The following is a 19373-nucleotide window of genomic DNA, read 5'->3' as shown; positions in this document are numbered from 1 at the left end:
TCATTTCCTTTTATTGTTCTATTATGCTTACATAAAACACTTCATTTTTGACACTTCTGGTCACCAAATGTGGGGGCATTTTTTTTCACCATAAGGAATTCCCTGTGACACCAGCTGGATGTCCCACCTCACAACTCAGCTCTCACACGACTGCCTGGAGATGCGTCAGGTTCGCAGTGGAAGGGCTCTGTCTCAGATGCTAGTCACAAGCAAGATGTCCCCAGGTTTCATTAATGCATTGGCTATAAATGGAAGTTTCCCCTGTTCTCACCCTTCTTTTGAGTTAATTTGCTGATAGCACCTGAAGTCTTCTCCCTCCTCAGGGAAATGGGAGGCAGGTGTGCAAATTCCAAGCTTTGAATCGTGCCTCTGTGTATGATTGAGCTGTTCTCACCCAGGAGCCCAACCAGAGTCCCCTCTTCAGAAAAAGAGGAACACCTGTCACCCAGGAAATTTCATGGTGAGCAACCAGGGACTGTGACCAATATAAATTCTGTAATATCTCACAATACTGTGTCTGAGACTACAAATGATGAGCTAGACAGTCATTGTCCCCCAAATAAATGTTAGAATTCAGCATCTTGTGTTGTTCTAGAACATCCCGACAGTCCCATGCACTTCAGGGGACCCCAGACACTGGTCCCTTGGACATTTTCCATGACTGGTGACCTCCTGACTGTCAGTGGGTTCTCCTGAGCCCACGGGCATGGACTGTCCCCTGTCTTTTCACACTTCCCTGGGCTCTCCAGCCATCCAGGCTGTGAGCTGGGCTGTGGCACATCAGGAGCAGGAAGTCCCCAGTGTGTGCCTGTGTTACTTCTCTCATGAAGCTGTGGATGAGCCCAGACCCCAGGTGAGCTTCTCCTGCAGAGGAAGCAGCAGACACATTGGGGGTGACCATAGCAACCACCCAAAGCCTCCTAGATAGAGCGGCCACTTTTGTTACCTAGAAGAGTAATGAGGGACTGTCCAGGGTTTGAACCTCATTCTCTAAGTTGAATGGTGTGAAAGAACCTTGTGGACCTCCTCTGGGGTCCAGCCCTAGAGACACTGATGATCACCATCCCAAAGATGAGCACAGCCCAATGCCACGACCATGGCGTGTTCCACGGGGAAAGGTGACATATTGCTGGTCGAGGAAGGGGCGTGGAGGGCAGATTGGTGCTATGAAACAAAGACATTTCATTCTCTCAATTCTTTCTTTATGACGCCAAGGAAAACATCCCTGCCTGAAGATATGGTTCTTCAAATGTTCGCAGAACTGCTTTGATCTGAGCGCAAAAAAGCCCCAGAGTTTTGAGAGGGGGCAGGCAAGGCCTATGAGCAGCATGTGTGACCCCAGAACCCGGTGGCCCTTTGTGCTGCCAGTGGAAATGGTGTCCTCTGGCGGGATCGTGAGAAGAAACTCACGCATGGGAGACTGTGGTGTGGGAAGATGTATGCAGGTGGAAACAGAAAACTGCCCCTGTGCCACATCTGTGTCTGTCCCGCCGTGAAACAGTCAAACGTATCTTCAACAAGGCCAGAACAAATGCCAGTGTCCAGAGTTTCTGTTTCCTATTTAAGCTCAGTCCTTCGGGTCCTGCCAGGTCTGCTGTGGGTTCTGATCAGCTGCTACACACACCGTCCACATGGAGAGAATACGTGAATACGTGGGGTGACCATGTGATCCTGGGGACAGAGAGAGAGAGAGAGAGAGAGAGGGAGAAATGCTTTGTTCCCTGGCATTGTGTTACCTGGAGCTTAGGAAGGCCTAATAGTTGTTCAAAATAACCAATCAACTTCCCAAGGTTCCACAGCTTTGCACTGGGCCAATCTTCTAGCTAGTCACGGCTCCGCATGCACGGGCCTCAAAGAAGCACCTTCTCCTGGGACATTTGGACTTCTCCTGCACAGGTGCGTACCCTCCCCTGGTCTCCAGGACATCCTGGCCCTGGAGGCTGGGCTGCTCCCTTCATCGGGAGAGAAAGGTGTTTATCCCCTGGGAGGGTTGAGCCTGCCTTCCCCTGGGGAGAGGGAAGCTGTAGCTTCCCGGCTAAGCAAACAGGCTTGTGTTCGTGGTTGAGGTTGCTTAATCATGTCTGATTCCCTTTGCTTCCTTCCTTCCTTTATTCACACCCAGCTAACACATGCTCAGCAACCTGTGTGTTCCCTGGTAGCAGCCTGGGCTTCACTCGTACTTCTCTGAGATTTGAAGCGTAGAGAATTTGTTTTCACCAGACTTAGGACCTTTGCCGAGCCCTTGAATTCCCACGTGTGGGGGCATGGTACCTCACCGCCCCTCACACCAATCAGCAGTTCTGAACAGTCTGATGACTAAGGAACAGGTACAACTGGGAGATCAACGTGAAAAGATGGCGAACCTAAGATGTTACTGGGAAATCACATGTAACAACGAGGGACCTATCAGCATGGCCCACACTTACACACTGACCACAGCAGAGCCTCCCAGGCTATGGGGAGGCAGGGCTACTCATTTGTGCAGTGGGGATGCACCAGCCATGGGCACATTTGAAGGCACTTTGGCAGTTTCTCACAAAGTTAAACACATTCTACTGTGATACAACACAGAAATCACTCTCCTAGGTCTTTATCTAAATCAATCACATGTGCTCAAGTGAGCATATGCACATAATATTATTCATGTTGTTAAAACTTAGAAAGCAAGTTCTATGTCCTTCAATAGGTGAATAAATCAATAAACTATTTGTACAATTGAACAATATGATTTGCAATATCAATAAATGAGTGTTCAGTCCATAGAAGAAGATGAAGCAAGGTAACAGACGTATTTCTAATTGAATGGAGCCAATCTGAAAAGGCTGGGACTGGAGAGGTGCAGGGTCAGGGTCAGGGTCAGTAGCAGGGAAGGAGCCCTGAGCAGCAGCACCAGCCCAAGGGCGGCATGTCTCCTGTATCCACCAGAGGGCAACCATGCCCCACATTCCTCAGCTGAGAGTGCTGCCCCTGACACTTTGGTGTTTCCAGTGTCATCATCTTTGGGTTGTAGCCCTCCCACCTGTGTGATCTCTTTTGCTCATCAGAAACCCTGGCTTATGTTAAAAGAGGGACTTATGCAGCCAATGAAAGGGAAGATTTGCATAATGACGACCCACTCTAAGCCTCAGGCTGACATAAAAGTCTGAAGACTCAGGTCTGGCTGTGGGGCTCAGGAAGCAGAGTTGGGAGGGTGTCTCCACCATGGATTGGGCTCCACTTCTCCTCACTGTCCTGGCTCACTGCACAGGTGGGGCCTGAGGGGAGTTCAGGGCACCATTTTGACACCTGGGTCCATGACATCTCCTCCCTCCCTGGGAACAGGCTCTGTCCTTCCTCACTGATCTCTGTGTGGCTCCTTCTTGCAGGGTCTTGGGCCCAGTTTGTGCTGACTCAACCAGGCTCTGTGTCAGGGTCTCCAGGACAGACGCCACCATCTCCTGCACCTGCAGCAGCGGCAACATTGGGGACAACTATGTGCACTGGTACCAACAGCGCCCAGGCAGGGGCCCCACCACTGTGATCTACTTAGATGACCAAAGACCCTCTGGGGTCCCGGATCGGTTCTCTGGTTCCATAGACAGCTCCTCCAACGCTGCCTCCCTGACCATCTCGGGGCTGCAGTCTGAGGACGAGGCCGACTACTACTGTCAATCTTACGATAGTGGTGATAATCACACAGTGCTGCAGACTCAGGGGAAGTGAGACCAAAACCCCCAGAGCTTCCTCTTCTGGGTCTGCACTCAGCCTGTCCCCACCAAGCAGGGTGCCCTCTTCTGTCTCCTGCTGGAAAGTTGTGTAGAGATTGCAGGTTTCTGAGTCCGTCAATTTCCTTCCAACTTTCTCCCTGTCAGGGTGGTTGGTTGCCTGTTTCCTATACAGTGAATTCCTGAGGGTGAGTTAGTTCAGAGCAGGGTGTGTGAGCCTGTGTGTTTGTGGAATGGGGTGGGTCAGTGCTTTTGGAGAGTCTCCATGTAGGACACTCAGATATATCCTTTGTACTCTACACAAAGATGACAGTGACACATGCTTGTTAAGTTATGACTCAGGGCGCCACCTCCAGATTTCCAAATATCCTGTGAGGGGGCTCAGGGATGCCAGGCGGAGACCTAGTTGGTGAAATGAGTGTGTTCACAGCTGTTTGGCAGCCTTTGCCTTTGAGTCCTGTTCATGCCAGTCAGCTGGATGGAGACTAATGTGCCGTCTCTGTGCTTCTGAATTCCCGTCTATGAGACAAAGGAGTTCCACAGACTCGGGTGAGGTCAGAGCCTGGGAGCCAGTCATGTGGAAACTCCCCTCAGTCAGTGTGAAGGACCCCAGGACAGGTAGTGGAGGGAGAGTGGGGGTAGGGAGTCCTTTTTGCCTGGTTGTGCAGAAAGGACAAGGACTCATGGACATGGAGAAGAGTATGGTGTTTGCTGGAGGTAGGACCGTATATATAAGGGGACTAAATGTTAATGGAAAAATATAATAAAGATTACACTAAACGAACAAACTCCCAATGTGTGAAGTAAAATACTTGGCTAAAGTCCGAATGCAGTTAATATTTTGAAATTTTACACATCGCACATAAGATATTTCACATCTATATCGTTTACTCTCTTAGGGAATGTTATCAACCCTGAGACACAGAGATGAATGGACACATGACAGGGTCTCAGGCCCCTGGGGTTAGGTCCGTGTGGCTTCTGGAGCACAGACAGGAGCAGCGGGTGGGGGAGGGGCAGACACTGAAGACAGAAGACAAGACGACCCCCATGAGCATGTGACCTGCCCAGGGCAGGGTGGTTGTTTGAGGTTCTGCTTACCTTTCACTTAAGTAAGAGTCTGTAAGGTCATGAGTTGTCAACTGGGACTAACACACAGCTCAAAGTCCACCATCTGGTCAATTAAATGTAGCATTCAACTTTTCAATCCGAAGTCCCACAAAGGACTCTAGTGGGGAAACTCAAAAAGGAAGCACCATGGTTTGAAATCTCTGTGTGAATGAAGACAGGATTGTTCCCGGTGACATGAGTGAAGGAAGGCAATAAATGGTGGTCTGAGGCCGCGTGTGCTGGTCTGGACTTCCTTCTACTCACACGTGTCACCCTGAACCTCATGACTCCCAACACAGGAGTCCTGTTCCTTCTTCCCTCTGTCACTAAGTACAGTAGTCAGTTAGCTGACCATTCCGGAGATGACAACACAGGACATTTATGTGATGGTGGTTGGAACACACTGCTGTCCTGGACAGGAGTTGGGGACATAAATGCTATTTATGGGACAACACATCCGGATGAGAGGCCTGGTGTGGGTGAGTTTTCATGGTCAGTGAGGGAGCAGAGTGAGAGGTACGGGGGGTAGAGTATTACACAGGAGGAGTCCTCTGGGTGGGGTTGACTTAGCACAATGGGTCCAGGTGGTTCTTTGAACTCTTCTCTCTAGTTTGTGTGACTTCAACGCTGTCATATCAATTCTCTAACTCTGTCTGTGAAGATGTGTGCGTGCCATACTACTGAGAGCCACTCAAATGGCCACAATGGAAGTTGTCACCTTGATTCAAGTTTAACCCTATTTCCTTCAAGGGTAGCAGAGGACACATGGCAACACCATGAAGGAACAGGGGTCAGGGATCTGAAGTAACAGGGCAGTGGGAGAATCAGTCTGAGAGCACGTGAAGGGGCTGTGTTGTGGGTGTGGAGGGGATGGGGCCAACATTAAAGCCCCCTGAGGGGAGCCAAGGAGTTGGGGTTCTGTGCAAACAGTAGTGAGGAGTCACTGAAAGTTTTGAGCAGGGGGTGAAATGTCTGAGCTCAGTGAGAAAGACCCCTTGAGTGCCTGGAGGACACTGCCCAAGGTGAGAAAGTGATTCTGGTCAGAGTCATTGACTAGGAGTCCCCGTGAGTGGGGGACTAGACGTGTGGGGACCATGGGACCATGGGCACTGGGACAGCAGAGCTGGATCCGGGCACAGAGGGATGTGCTGGTCTCTGCCTCCAAATGCCCAGATGGTCAGCACAGGTGCGACCGTATCACACCCCACTGGTACCTTGCTATTAAGATAACATTGTGAGTAAGAAAATACAGGGAGGGGAAATTTTGTTTCAAATCTAAACAAATGTGAGGTTACCTAAGACAAGACCCAAACAGGTAACAGAGGACACAGGTATGCAGAACACTAAGAATAAAAAAAGAGAAAACTAAGAATAAAAGTTGATACCTGAAATGAATTAGCATGCTACACTTTTCACTGTTAAATGTGAGCCCTTCAAAAGCCATCCTCTTTACCAATCATTGAATCAAATCAGATCTGTGAAAGCTATACATGCATCACACACACCTTAAAACATTTGCTGAGTTGGCTTCCTCTGCACATGAATCTGAGTCTGTTCCTGGAAATTTCTCTTGAGACCACATGAGCCCCTCAAACAAGATGAATGGTCCCTTCATCTATGACATTGAGCATGAATCTTTGTTTGCATTTCCTTTTGCAAAACTTCCGCTGAATGTGAAACAAATCAGTTTGTCACTTATGTACATGTTTGCACCTTGCAGAGAAGGGGATCCCTGGGAGTCAGATGCAGCAGTAACCAGTGTATGAGAGTCACCATTTCTGGGAACCAGACCCTGGGTGTGTGAATAGAATGAGGAACCTTCTGAGCTGCAGAAAGCAGCTGGACTCTGAAGGCCTTGGGCCATGAGGAGGTGTGTACACTGCTACCAGCAGGGGGCACTGTGGGACTGCTCTAGGGTGCCTACCAAGCTGCTCATTAGGGAGCATTCAGTAACAGGCAATTCAGTCATTCAGAGCCTTGGCCTGTTGGCTGGGCCCTATGCACACTGATGGGGACTCAGCAAGTGTATCCACTGTGGTCTGATAAAGTGCCCTGAGCAGGGCCCTCTGTTTTGTGTCAAGAGTGCTACCTCCTAGGGTTCTTTCAAGGGCTGAAGCTAGCCTCCATTCTCTGTGTGGTGTGTGAGCTGACCTCCAACACCAGGGCTCAGGGAGGGGCTAGGCAGTCCCTGGATGTACACACATTTGCATGGACAGCCCCTCCCCTGGAAGAGGGTGGGGAGAAAAGGAGGCCTGGGCAGCTCAGCCCCACTGTGGGCTCAGGGGCTGTGTGCACCATGGCCTGGACTCCTCTCCTCCTTGTGCTCCTCTCTCACTGCACAGGTAGGGGTGGACCATGGGGACCAGGGGCCAATTCCCAAGTTTCTTCCCTTTCTGCTCCATCTCCTGGGAAGCTTCCCCTGGTTTTTCTCCATCACTGCTAAGTGTCTGTGTTTGCAGGTTCCCTGGCCCAGCTTGTGCTGACTCAGCCGCCCTCCCTCTCTGCCTCTCCTGGAGCCACAGCCAGACTCACCTGCACCCTCAGCAGTGGCTTCAGTGTTGGCAGCTATACCATATACTGGTACCAGCAAAAGCCAGGGAGCCCTCCCCGGTATCTGCTGTGGTATAAATCAGACTCAGACAAGCACCAGGGCTCCGGGGTCCCCAGCCGCTTCTCTGGATCCAAAGATGCCTCAGCCAATGCAGGGCTCCTGACCATCTCTGGGCTGCAGCCTGAGGATGAGGCCGACTATTACTGTGCTATATACCATGGCAGCGGGAGCAGCTACAGTTACTCACAGTGGCTCAGATGACGAGGAAGTGAGACAGAAACCCCTGGGCCCAGCGGTTATGGCTCTGAGCCTCACTGAAGATTCTGTGGAGGCCTCTGTAAGGTGTGCGGGCTCCTCTTATAGAGGAAGGGGAAGGAGCAGCACAGTCATGAGTGAGGTCACGGGGCGTCTGCGGGTCACTCTCCCTGAGGGGTGACAAAGTCCAACTGATTGTCCCCACAGTGTTGGAGTAAATCTTAATAAAAGTAATATTTTTAAGAAAAAAATCACAGTTTTTCCCCACTGTTGTGTCTTCTTTTGTATTCACACAAAACCCTTCATTCACTCCTGACATTTCTGGTCATGAAATGTGGGTGGGATTTTTCTTTGCAACAAGCAATTCTCTGTAACATCAGCTGGATGTCCAACCACACAACTCAGGTCTCACAGGACTGCCTGGAGACGCTGTCAGGTCCACAGTGAAGGGCTGCGTCCCATGGGACTGCCTGCACTTCAGGTGACGGTCACATGCAGGATGTGCCCAGGTCTCACACAACTTTTTGTCTTTAACTTGAAGGCTCCCAGGATCCCTCCCGTGGTTTCAATTAGTTTGCTCCCTCCACCTGAGCCCTTCTCTCGCCTCAAGGAAATGGAGGGCATGTCTGAAAATTCCAGGCTTTGAACCATGCCTCTGTCTATGAGTGAGCAGTCCTCACCCACGAGCCCAGGTGCAGGTGCAGGAGGGGCAGACACTGAGGACAGAAGACAAGACGACCCCCATGAGCACGTGACCTACCCAGGGCACGGTGGTTGTTTGAATGTCCACTCACATTTCACTTAAATGACAGTCTGTAAGGTTGTCAGTTGTCACCTGGGACTAACACACAGCTCATAATCCAGCCTATGATCAATAAAATGTAATATTCAATTTTTCAACCCAAACTCCCACAAAGGACTCTAGTCGGGAAACTCATAAAGCAAGAATGTGGGTTTGGAATGCCTGTGTGAACGAGACAGGATTCTGCCCCGTGAGGTGGGTGCAGGAAGCCAATAAATGATGGTCCGAGGCTGTGTGTGCTGGTCTGGACTTCCTTCTGCTCACACGTGTAACCCCTGAACCTCATGACTCCAAACACAGGAGCCCTGTTCCTCCTTCCCTCTCTCACTCAGTACAGTAGTCATTTAGCTGACCATTCCCAAGGTTACAACACACATCTATTAATGTGACAATAATTGACATCAGCTGCTGTTGTGTGAGCGTTTGGGGACCTTGAATGCATGTTTATGCTACAACACACACTGATGAAGGGACACGGTGTGTGGGGTGTTGTTATAGTTAGTGGGGGAGCAGAGTGAGAGACACCGAAGGCAGAAGATTAGATAATAGGAGCTCTATGGATGGTGGCCGAAGTGCTCAAATGAATGCTGGTGACTGATCTTTCTCTATATTTGTGTTACAATTCATTGCTTATTTCAGTCTGTGGTGACGTGTGTGTGCCCTGTGAGTCAGAGTGACTCCAAGTTGCCAAGGCCTGTGTTGTCACCACGATTCCAAGTTTAATCCTGCTTCTTTTCAAAGAACCTAGGGGACACCGTGTCGGACACCAGGGAGGGAGAGGAGTCAGAATTTTAAAGCCATAGGAAAGGTGGGAGGCTGCAGGTCTGAGAGCCCAGGGAGGGGCTGTGTGGTGGTGGGTGGAGAGGGCGGGGCCACCATGAAGCCCCTGAGGGGAGCCCAGGATATGAGTTCTGTGCAAACAGCAGTGGGGAGTCCCTGAGGGTTTGGAGCAGAGGGTGATGTGTCTGAGGTGGAGGAGAAAGTCCCCGTGAGTGCCTTGAGGACACAGTGCCCGAGGTGAGCAAGTGATCCTGGTCTTTGTCATTGACTAGGATTCCTGTGAGTCTAGACGTGTGAGGATCCTGGGACCATGGGCTCAGGTAGAGCAGAGGTGGATTTGGGCATAGAGGGACAGGCTGGTCTCTGCCTCCAAGTGTCGAGACACTCAGCACGTCTGCAAACGCATCACACCCGACTGTTATCTTGTCACTAATGTAGGACAATGAGAAGGAAAATACAGGGAGGGAAAATACTCTTTATATTATAAAGAAATTTGAGGACTGCCCCCCAAATCCTGACAAGAAACAATGACATATGTGCAAAATATGAAAAGCTAAGATAAAATGTGAGTTCCTGAAATGTATTAGCATGCTAGAGCTTACACCGGTAAATGTGTAGCCTTCAAACACCATTCTTATTATCCATCACTTAATCTAATCAGATCTGTGAAAGCTGGGCATACATCGCATGACCTCAATTTTTTTTGATAGTCCTCTCCACACCCCCCTGAGTGAGTTCCTAGAGATTTCCCTGAACAGATCCTATGAGCCCTTTAGACCAGACAGACAGCGCTGCCGTCTGTGGCACTGAACATGAAATTCACTGTGCATTTACTTTGAAAGCTAATCCACATTAATTTGTCATTGATGTATTTGTTTGCACCTCCCACAGTTGTGGATTCCTGAGAGTGAGATGCACCAGTAAGCAGTACAGTGTGTCAGAGTCACAGTATCTGGGAACCAGACACAGGATGTGAGAAGAGACAGTGACCTGGTGAGCTGCAGAAACCAGCTTGGCCCTCAGGGCTTTGGGCCATGGCAGGTGTGTGCACTGTCAGCAGTGGGAGATGCTGGGGGACTACCCTGTGTTCCCTACACAGGTGCTCATTAAAGGCTCATTGTCTCCTAGAAGCCTGAGCCTGGGGGCAAGTCTTGTGCTCACTCTTGGGGACATAGCAGCTGTGTCCTCTGTGGCCTGGCAAAGTCACATGGACTTCTGTGTTGTATCAGCAGGTGCTTCCCCCTGGGCTGTCCCAAGGGGTGAAGCCAACCTCCATCCTCCCCTGTCTGGGGTGTGAGCTGAGTTCAGCACCAGGGCTCAGGGAGGGGCTGGTCAGCCCCTGGATGGACACACATTTGCATGGACAGCCCCTCCCCTGACAGAGGGTGGGGAAGAAAAGGAGGCCTGGGCAGCCCAGCCACACTGTGAGCTCAGGGGCTGTGTGCACCATGGCCTTGATCCCTCTGCTCCTCATGCTCCTCTCTCACTGCACAGGTAGTGGTGGGCCTCAGGGACCAGGGCTCAATTCTCAAGTTTCTTCCCTTCCTGCTCCATCTTTTGAGAAGCTTCCCCTGGTTCTGCCCCATCAGTGACAAGTGTCTGTGTCTGCAGGTTCCCTCTCCCAGCCTGTGCTGATGCAGCCGCCCTCCCTCTCTGCATCTCCTGGAGCCACAGCCAGACTCACCTGCACCCTCAGCAGTGACATTGGTGTTGCTGACTACTACATTCACAGGTTTCAGCAGAAGCCAGCAAGCCCTCCCCGGTGTCTCCTGAGATATAAATCAGACTCAGACAAGCACCAGGGCTCCAGGGTCCCCAGCCGCTTCTATGGATCTAAAGACACCTCAGCCAACACAGGGCTCCTGCTCATTTCGGGGCTGCAGCCTGAGGACGAGGCAGACTATTACTGTGCTGTATATCAGCGCAAGGGGAGCAGCTACAGTTGCTCACAGTGGTTCAGATGACGAGGAAGTGGGACAGAAACCCCTGGGCCCAGCGGTTATGACTCTGAGCCTCATTGAAGCTTCTGTGGAGGCCTCTAAGGTGGGCTCCTCTGCATCAGAATGTCCGTGGAAGTGGAAGGAGCAGCACAGTCATGAGTGAGGGCCCAGGGTGTCCCCAGGGACACACTCCCTTAAGGGGTGACAAAGTCTGACTTACTGTCCCCACAGAGTCTGGAGTAAATTTTAACAAAATAAATATTTTTCAGTAAAAATCTCATTTCCTTTTATTGTTGTATTATGCTCAAATAAAACACTTCATTTTTGACATGTCTGGTCACCAAATGTGGGGGCATTTTTTTTTTTTACCATAAGGAATTCCCTGTGACACCAGCTGGATGTCCCAGGACACAACTCAGCTCTCACACGACTGCCTGGAGATGCGTCAGGTTCGCAGTGGAAGGGCTCTGACTCAGATGCTAGTCACAAGCAAGATGTCCCCAGGTTTCATTAATGCATTGGCTATAAATGGAAGTTTCCCCTGTTCTCACCCTTCTTTTGAGTTAATTTGCTGATAGCACCTGAAGTCTTCTCCCTCCTCAAGGAAATGGGAGGCAGGTGTGCAAATTCCAAGCTTTGAATCGTGCCTCTGTGTATGAGTGAGCCGTCCTCACCCAGGAGCCCAACCACAGTCCTCTCTTCAGAAAAAGAGGAACACCTGTCACCCAGCAAATTTCATGGTGAGGGGTTCTGTGAGAGCAACCAGGGACTGTGACCAATATAAATTCTGTAATATCTCACAATACTGTGTCTGAGATTACAAATGATGAGCTAGACAGTCACTGTCACCCAAATCAGTGTTAGAATTCAGCATCTTGTGTTGTTCTAGAACATCCCCACAGTCCCAGGCACTTCACGGGACCCCGGACACTGGGCCCTTGGACATTTTCCATGACTGGTGACCTCCTGACCGTCAGTGGGTTCTCCTGAGCCCACGGGAACTGACTGCCCCCTGTCTTTTCACACTTCCCTGGGCTCTCCAGCCATCCAGGCTGTGAGCTGGGCTGTGGCACATCAGGAGCAGGAAGTCCCCAGTGTGTGCCTGTGTTACTTCTCCCATGAAGCTGTTTTTGAGCCCAGACCCCAGGTGAGCTTCTCCTGCAGAGGAAATAGCAGACACATTGGGGGTGACCATAGCAACCACCCAAAGCCTCCTAGATAGAGCGGCCACTTTTGTGACCTCGAAGAGTAATGAGGGACTGTCCAGGGTTTGAACCTCATTCTCTGAGTTGAATGGTGTGAAAGAACCTTGTGGACCTCCTCTGGGGTCCAGCCCTAGAGACACTGATGATCACCATCCGAAAGATGAGCACAGCCCAATGCCACGACCATGGCGTGTTCCACGGGGAAAGGTGACATATTGCTGGTCCAGGAAGGGGCGTGGAGGGCAGATTTGTGCTATTGAACAAAGACATTTCATTCTCTCAATTCTTTCTTCATGTCGCCATGGAAAACATTCCTGTTTGAAGATATGGTTTTTCAAACGTAGGCAGAACTGCTTTGATTTGAGAGCCAAAAAGCCCCAGAGTTTTGAGAGGGGGCAGGCAAGGCCTATGAGCAGCATGTGTGACCCCAGAACCCGGTGGCCCTTTGTGCTGCCAGTGGAAATGGTGTCCTCTGGCGGGTTTGTGAGAAGAACCTCACGCATGTGAGACTGTGCTGTGGCAGGATGTATGCAGGTGGAAACAGAAAACTGCCCCTGTGCCACATCTGTGTCTGTCCTGCCGTGAAACATTCAAACGTATCTTCAGCAAGGCCAGAACAAATGCCAGTGTCCAGAGTTTCTGTTTCCTACTTAAGCTGAGTCCTTCGGGTCCCGCCAGGTCTGCTGTGGGTTCTGGTCGGCTGCTATACACACCGTCCACATGGAGAGAACACGTGAAGACGTGGGGTGACCATGTGTTCCTGGGGACAGATAGAGAGAGAGAGAGAGGGAGAAATGCTTTGTTCCCTGGCATTGTGTTACCTGGAGCTTAGGAAGGCCTAATCGTTGTTCAAAATAACCAATCAGCTTCCCAAGATTCCACAGCTTTGCACTGGGCCAAACTTCTAGCTAGTCACGGCTCCGCATGCACAGGCCTCAAAACAGCACCTTCTCCTGGGACATTGGATTTCTCGAGCACAGGTGCGTACCCTCCCCTGGTCTCCAGGACATCCTGGCCCTGGAGGCTGGGCTGCTCCCTACGTGGGGAGAGAAAGGTGTTTATCCCCTGGGAGGGTTCGAGCCTGCCTTCCCCTGCGGAGAGGGAAGCTGTAGCTTCCAGGCTAAGCAAACAGGCATGTGTTTGTGGTTGGTGATGCTTAATCATGTCTGATCACCTTTACTTCCTTCCTCCCTTTATTTACACCCAGCTAACACATGCACAGCAACCTGTGTGTTCCCTGGTACCAGCCTGGGAGTCACTCGTACTTCTCTGAGGTTTGAAGCCCTAGAGAATTTGTTTTCACCCGATTTAGGACCTTTGCAGAGCCCTTGAATTCCCACGTGTGGGGGCATGGTACCTCACCGCCCCTCACACCAATCAGCAGTTCTGAACAGTCTTATGACTAAGGAACAGGTACAACAGGGAGATCAACGTGAAAAGATGGCGAACCCAAGATGCTACTGGGAAGTTGCATGTGTGACAACGAGGGACCACCAGGTTCCCATGAGCATGGCCCACACTTACACACTGACCACAGCAGAGGCTCCGAGGCTGTGGGGAGGCAGGGACGCTCATTTGTACAGTGGGGAAACACCAGCCATGGGTACCTTTGAAGGCACTTTGGCAGTTTCTCACAAAGTTAAACACATTCTACTGTGATAGAACACAGAAATCACTCTCCTAGGTCTGTATCTAAATCAATCACGTGTGCTCAAGTGAGCATATGCACATAAAATTATTCATGTTGTTAAAACTTAGAAAGGAAGTTCTATATCCTTCAATAGGTGAATAAACCAATAAACTATTTGTACAATTGAAGATTATGATTTGCAATATCAATAAATGAGTGTTCAGTCCATAGAAGAACATGAAGCAAGGTAGCAGACGTATTTCTAAGTGAATGGAGCCAATCTGAAAAGGCTGGGACTGGAGAGGTGCAGGGTCAGGGTCAGGGTCAGGGTCAGTAGCAGGGCAGGAGCCATGAGCAGGAGCACCAGCCCGAGGGTGCCATGTCTCCTGTATCCACCAGAGGGCGACCATGCCCTACATTCCTCAGGTGAGAGTGCTGCCCCTGACACCTAGGTGTTTCCAGTGTCATCATCTTTGGGTTGTAGCCCTCCCACCTGTGTGATCTCTTTTGCTCATCAAGAACCCTGACTTACGTTAAAAGAGGGACTTATGCAGCCAATAAAAGGGAAGATTTGCATAATGACATCCCACTCTAAGCCTCAGGCTGACATAAAAGTCTGAAGACTCAGGTCTGGCTGTGGGGCTCAGGAAGCAGAGTTGGGGGGTGTCTCCACCATGGATTGGGCTCCACTTCTCCTCACTGTCCTGGCTCACTGCACAGGTGGGGCCTGAGGGGAGTTCAGCATGGGCACCATTTTGACACCTGGGTCCATGACATCTCCTCCCTCCCTGGGAACAGGGTCTGTCCTTCCTCACTGATCTCTGTGTGGCTCCTTCTTGCAGGGTCTTGGGCCCAGTTTGTGCTGACTCAGCCAGGCTCTGTGTCAGGGTCTCCAGGACAGACGGCCACCATCTCCTGCACGCAGAGCAGCGGCAACATTGCCAACAGCTATGTGTACTGGTACCAACAGCGCCCAGGCAGGGGCCCCACCACTGTGATCTACGAAGATGACGAAAGACCCTCTGGGGTCCCGGATCGGTTCTCTGGCTCCATAGACAGCTCCTCCAACGCTGCCTCCCTGACCATCTCGGGGCTGCAGCCTGAGGACAAGGCCGACTACTACTGTCAGTCTTATGATAGCAGTGGTAATCACACAGTGCTGCAGACTCAGGCGAAGTGAGACCAAAACCCCCAGAGCTTCCCCTTCTGGGTCTGCACTCAGCCTGTCCCCACCAATCAGGGTGCCCTCTTCTGTCTTCTGCTGGAATGTGTGTGTAGAGATTGCAGGTTTCTGAGTCCCTCTATTTTCTTTCCAACACTCTCCCTGTCAGGGTGGTTGGTTGCCTGTTTCCTGTACAGTGAATTCCTGAGGGTGAGTTAGTTCAGAGCAGGGTGTGTGAGCCTGTGTGTTTGTGGAATGGGGTGGGTCAGTGCTTGTGGAGAGTCTCCATGTAGGACACTCAGATGCATGCTTTGTACACTACACAGAGATGACAGTGATACCTTCTTGTTAAGTTATGACTCAGGACGCCACCTCCAGATTTCCAAATATCCTGTGAGGGGGCTCAGGGATGCCAGGAGGAGACCCACTGGGTGAAATGAGTGTGTTCACAGCTGTTTGGCAGCCTTTGCCTTTGAGTCCTGTTCATGCCAGTCAGCTGGATGGAGACTAATGTGCCGTCTCTGTGCTTCTGAATTCCCGTCTATGAGACAAAGGAGTTCCACAGACTCGGGTGAGGTCAGAGCCTGGGAGCCAGTCATGTGGAAACTCCCCTCAGTCAGTGTGAAGGACCCCAGGACAGGTAGTGGAGGGAGAGTGGGGGTAGGGAGTCCTTTTTACCTGGTTGTGCAGAAAGGACAAGGACTCATGGACATGGAGTAGAGTATGGTGTTTGCTGGAGGTAGGAGGGTATATATAAGGGGACTAAATGTTAATGGAAAAATATAATAAAGATTACATTAAACGAACAAACTCCCAATGTGTGAAGTAAAATACTTGGCTAAAGTCCGAATGCAGTTAATATTTTGAAATTTTACACATCGCACATAAGATATTTCACATCTATATCGTTTACTCTCTTAGGGAATGTTATCAACCCTGAGACACAGAGATGAATGGACACATGACAGGGTCTCAGGCCCCTGGGGTTAGGTCCGTGTGGCTTCTGGAGCACAGACAGGAGCAGCGGGTGGGGGAGGGGCAGACACTGAAGACAGAAGACAAGACGACCCCCATGAGCATGTGACCTGCCCAGGGCAGGGTGGTTGTTTGAGGTTCTGCTTACCTTTCACTTAAGTAAGAGTCTGTAAGGTCATGAGTTGTCAACTGGGACTAACACACAGCTCAAAGTGCACCATCTGGTCAATTAAATGTAGCATTGAACTTTTCAATCCGAAGTCCCACAATGGACTCTAGTGTGGAAACTCAAAAAGGAAGCACCATGGTTTGAAATCTCTGTGTGAATGAAGACAGGATTCTTCCCTGTGACATGAGTGAAGGAAGGCAATAAATGGTGGTCTGAGGCCGCGTGTGCTGGTCTGGACTTCCTTCTACTCACACGTGTCACCCCTGAACCTCATGACTCCAAACACAGGAGGCCCTGTTCACCCTTCACTCTCTCAGCACAGCAGTCAGTTTGCTGTTCAATCCAGAGGTGACAATACAGGACATTTTTGTGACAGTAGTTGGAATCCGCTGCTGTCCTGTGCAGGAGATTGTGGACATAAATGCTATTTATGCTGCAATACTGCTGATAAGAAACATGGTGTGTGGGTGTGTTTTTATTATTACTGAGGGGGTAGGATGAATGACACGGAAGATAGAAGCTTAAACAAGTGGAGTCCTCTGGATGGGGGTTGGGTTGGTATAATGGGTTCAGGTGGTTCTTTAAAGTCTTCTGTGTAGTTCGTGTGCCTTCCACACTGTCATGTCCACTTTCTAATTCTGTCTGCTATTGTGTTTGTGCCCTACCACTGAGAGCCACTCAGAATGGCTGAAAGGTGTACTGTCACCATGATTCAAGTTAAATCCTATTTCCTCCCAAAGGAGAGAGGAGGAGACCCCTTTAGCACCATGAAGGGACAGGAATTAGGGTTTTGAAGTAACAGCCAAGTTGGGGAAGCTGAAGGTCTGAGAGGACTTGGAGGGGCTGTGTTGTGGGTGTGGAGGGATGGGGCCAACCATTAATCAATCCCTCTGAGGCGGAGTTGGGGTTCTGTGCAAACAGCAGTGGGGAGTTCCTGGGGGTTTTGAGCTGGGGGTGACCTGTCTGAGCTGCATGAGAAAGACCCCTTGAGTGTCTCGAGGACACAGTGTCCAAAGTGATCAGGTGATTCTGGTCAGAGTCACTGACTAGGAGTCCCTGTGAGTCTAGATGTGTGGGACCGTGGTACCATGGGCACAGGTACAGCAGAGGTGGATCCAGGCACAGAGGGACGTGCTGGTCTTTGCCTCCAACTGCCCAGACACTGAGTACGTCTGCAAATGCATCTCACCCGACTGTTATCTTGCTATTAAAGTGAGACGATGAGTAAGACAATACAGTTAGGGAAAGTACTGTTTATAATATAAAAGATTTGAGAACTCCCGAGAAAAATCCTAACATTAAACAATGGCAGGGATGTGTGAAACATCACAAACTAAGATAAAAAGTCAGATCAGTGGTAAATGTGTAGCTTTCAAAAACCACTATCTTTATCCATCATTTAATCTAATCAGATCTATGAAAACTATGCATGCACCATATGACTTCTAATTTTTTTCACTAGTACTCTGCACATGCCCACAAATGTATTCCTGGAGATTTCTCTGAGCAGAACCCGTGAGCCCTTCAAACCATATAGACAATCCTGTTGTCTAGGCTTTGGACATGAACTTCACTGTGAGTTTACTTTGCAACATCTTCACTGAAAGTGAATCCAAATTGATTTGTCATTAGTGTACTTGTTTTCCCCTCCCATTGTTGTGATTTCCTGGGAGTGAAACGCACTAGTAAGCAGTACAGTGTATCAGAATCACAGTATCTGGGAACCTGCGTTGCGACTGTTCAATCCTGGGCAGGTGATCGGTATCAGAGCAGATGGAAAAATACTCACGGAGCCGTTGGGATGCCTGGCATGCCTTTCTCCACAGGTTGGTGGGCCTCCTGCGTTGCAAGCTCGGTGTCTATCTGCACGTCTCTGCATGGCACATATCACGGCCCTTGCTCCCCAGCGTGGCACCTATCATGGCAACTGTTTCACTGTGTGTGCCTCTGCCTGTCTCTCTAATGAGCAGCCCCTACATGTTTAAAACTAGAGGGGAACAAAGCCAGAAAAATGCCAGCACGTTACATGACACAATAGAATTCTGCACATGTCAGACCACTTCACGTTACGGGAAGAGTTTATGGAACCCAGGCTCAAGGCTATGAGAACACTGGTTATCAGACCCTCCAAGGCTCTGAGAACACTGCTTCCTTACCTACTCAGACCCCTGGGTGAGGAAGCCAGACTGCCTTCATTTACTCTACAGAAGAGACCCAGGTTGTGTGAAGGCAGTGACCTGGTGAACTGAAGAAACCAGCAGGGCTCTCAGGGCTCTGGGCCATGGGAGGTGTGTGCACTGCCACCAGCAGGGGGCACTATGGGATGACCCTGTGATCCCTACACAGCTGTTAAAGAAGGACCATTCACTCCTAGAAGCCTGGGCCTGGGGACAGGGTTTGTGCTCACTAATGGGGACTCTGAAGCTGTGTCCTCTCAGGCCTGGCAGAGTCCCATGGACTTCTGTGTTGTCTCAGCAGGTGCTCGCCCTGGGGCTGTCCCAAGGGGTGAAGCCAACTTTCATCCCCCTCAGTCTGGGGTGTGAGCTGAGCTCCAGCACCAGGGCTCAGGGAGGGGCTGGGCAGCCCCTGAATGGACACACATTTGCATGGACAGCCCCTCCCCTGGCAGAGGGTGGGGAAGAAAAGGAGGCCTGGGCAGCCCATCCCCACTGTGTGCTCAGGGGCTGTGTGCACCATGGCCTGGACCCCTCTGCTCCTTGTGCTCCTCTCTCACTGCACAGGTAGGGGTGGGCCTCGGGGACCAGGGCTCAGTTCTGAAGTTTCTTCACTTCATGCTCCAACTCCCAAGTAAGTTTTCCTGATTCTGCCCCATCACTGATAAGAGTCTATATTTCTGCAGCTTCCCTGTCCCAGCCTGTGCTGACTCAGCCGTCCTCCCTCTCTGCATCTCCTGAAGCAACAGCCAGACTCACCTGCACCCTCAGCAGTGGCTTTAGTGTTGGCAGCTATACCATATACTGGTACCAGCAGAAGCCAGGGAGCCCTCCCCAGTATCTGCTGTACTATTACTCAGACTCAATCAAGCACCAGGGCTCCGGGGTCCCCAGCCGCTTCTCTGGATCCAAAGAC

The 19373-nt window shown here is 50.6% G+C and overlaps 3 gene segments (V, D, J or C); all 3 read left to right on the top strand.

Annotated features, from left to right (window-relative positions):
- Positions 1 to 3150: 3150 nt before the first annotated feature.
- Positions 3151 to 11166, top strand: LOC118981315 (Ig kappa chain V-III region MOPC 63-like). The segment is given in 4 exon segments: positions 3151 to 3247; positions 3366 to 3661; positions 10697 to 10790; positions 10899 to 11166. Coding segments are annotated over 4 exon segments (704 nt in total).
- LOC118981305 (probable non-functional immunoglobulin lambda variable 5-48) lies at positions 7111 to 11377 on the top strand. The segment is given in 3 exon segments: positions 7111 to 7156; positions 7274 to 7707; positions 11246 to 11377. Coding segments are annotated over 2 exon segments (399 nt in total).
- A 3208-nt stretch (positions 11378 to 14585) lies between these two features.
- On the top strand, positions 14586 to 15157 carry LOC118981314 (immunoglobulin lambda variable 6-57-like). The segment is given in 2 exon segments: positions 14586 to 14697; positions 14820 to 15157. Coding segments are annotated over 2 exon segments (384 nt in total).
- The last annotated feature ends 4216 nt before the right edge of the window (positions 15158 to 19373 follow it).

The sequence above is a fragment of the Sturnira hondurensis genome, unplaced genomic scaffold (assembly GCF_014824575.4).
Source record: "Sturnira hondurensis isolate 20B ecotype Veracruz unplaced genomic scaffold, ASM1482457v3 Scaffold0023930, whole genome shotgun sequence".
Taxonomy (NCBI): domain Eukaryota; kingdom Metazoa; phylum Chordata; class Mammalia; order Chiroptera; family Phyllostomidae; genus Sturnira; species Sturnira hondurensis.
Note: the sequence above shows the minus strand (reverse complement) of the source record. Positions and strands in the feature narration are given on the sequence as shown.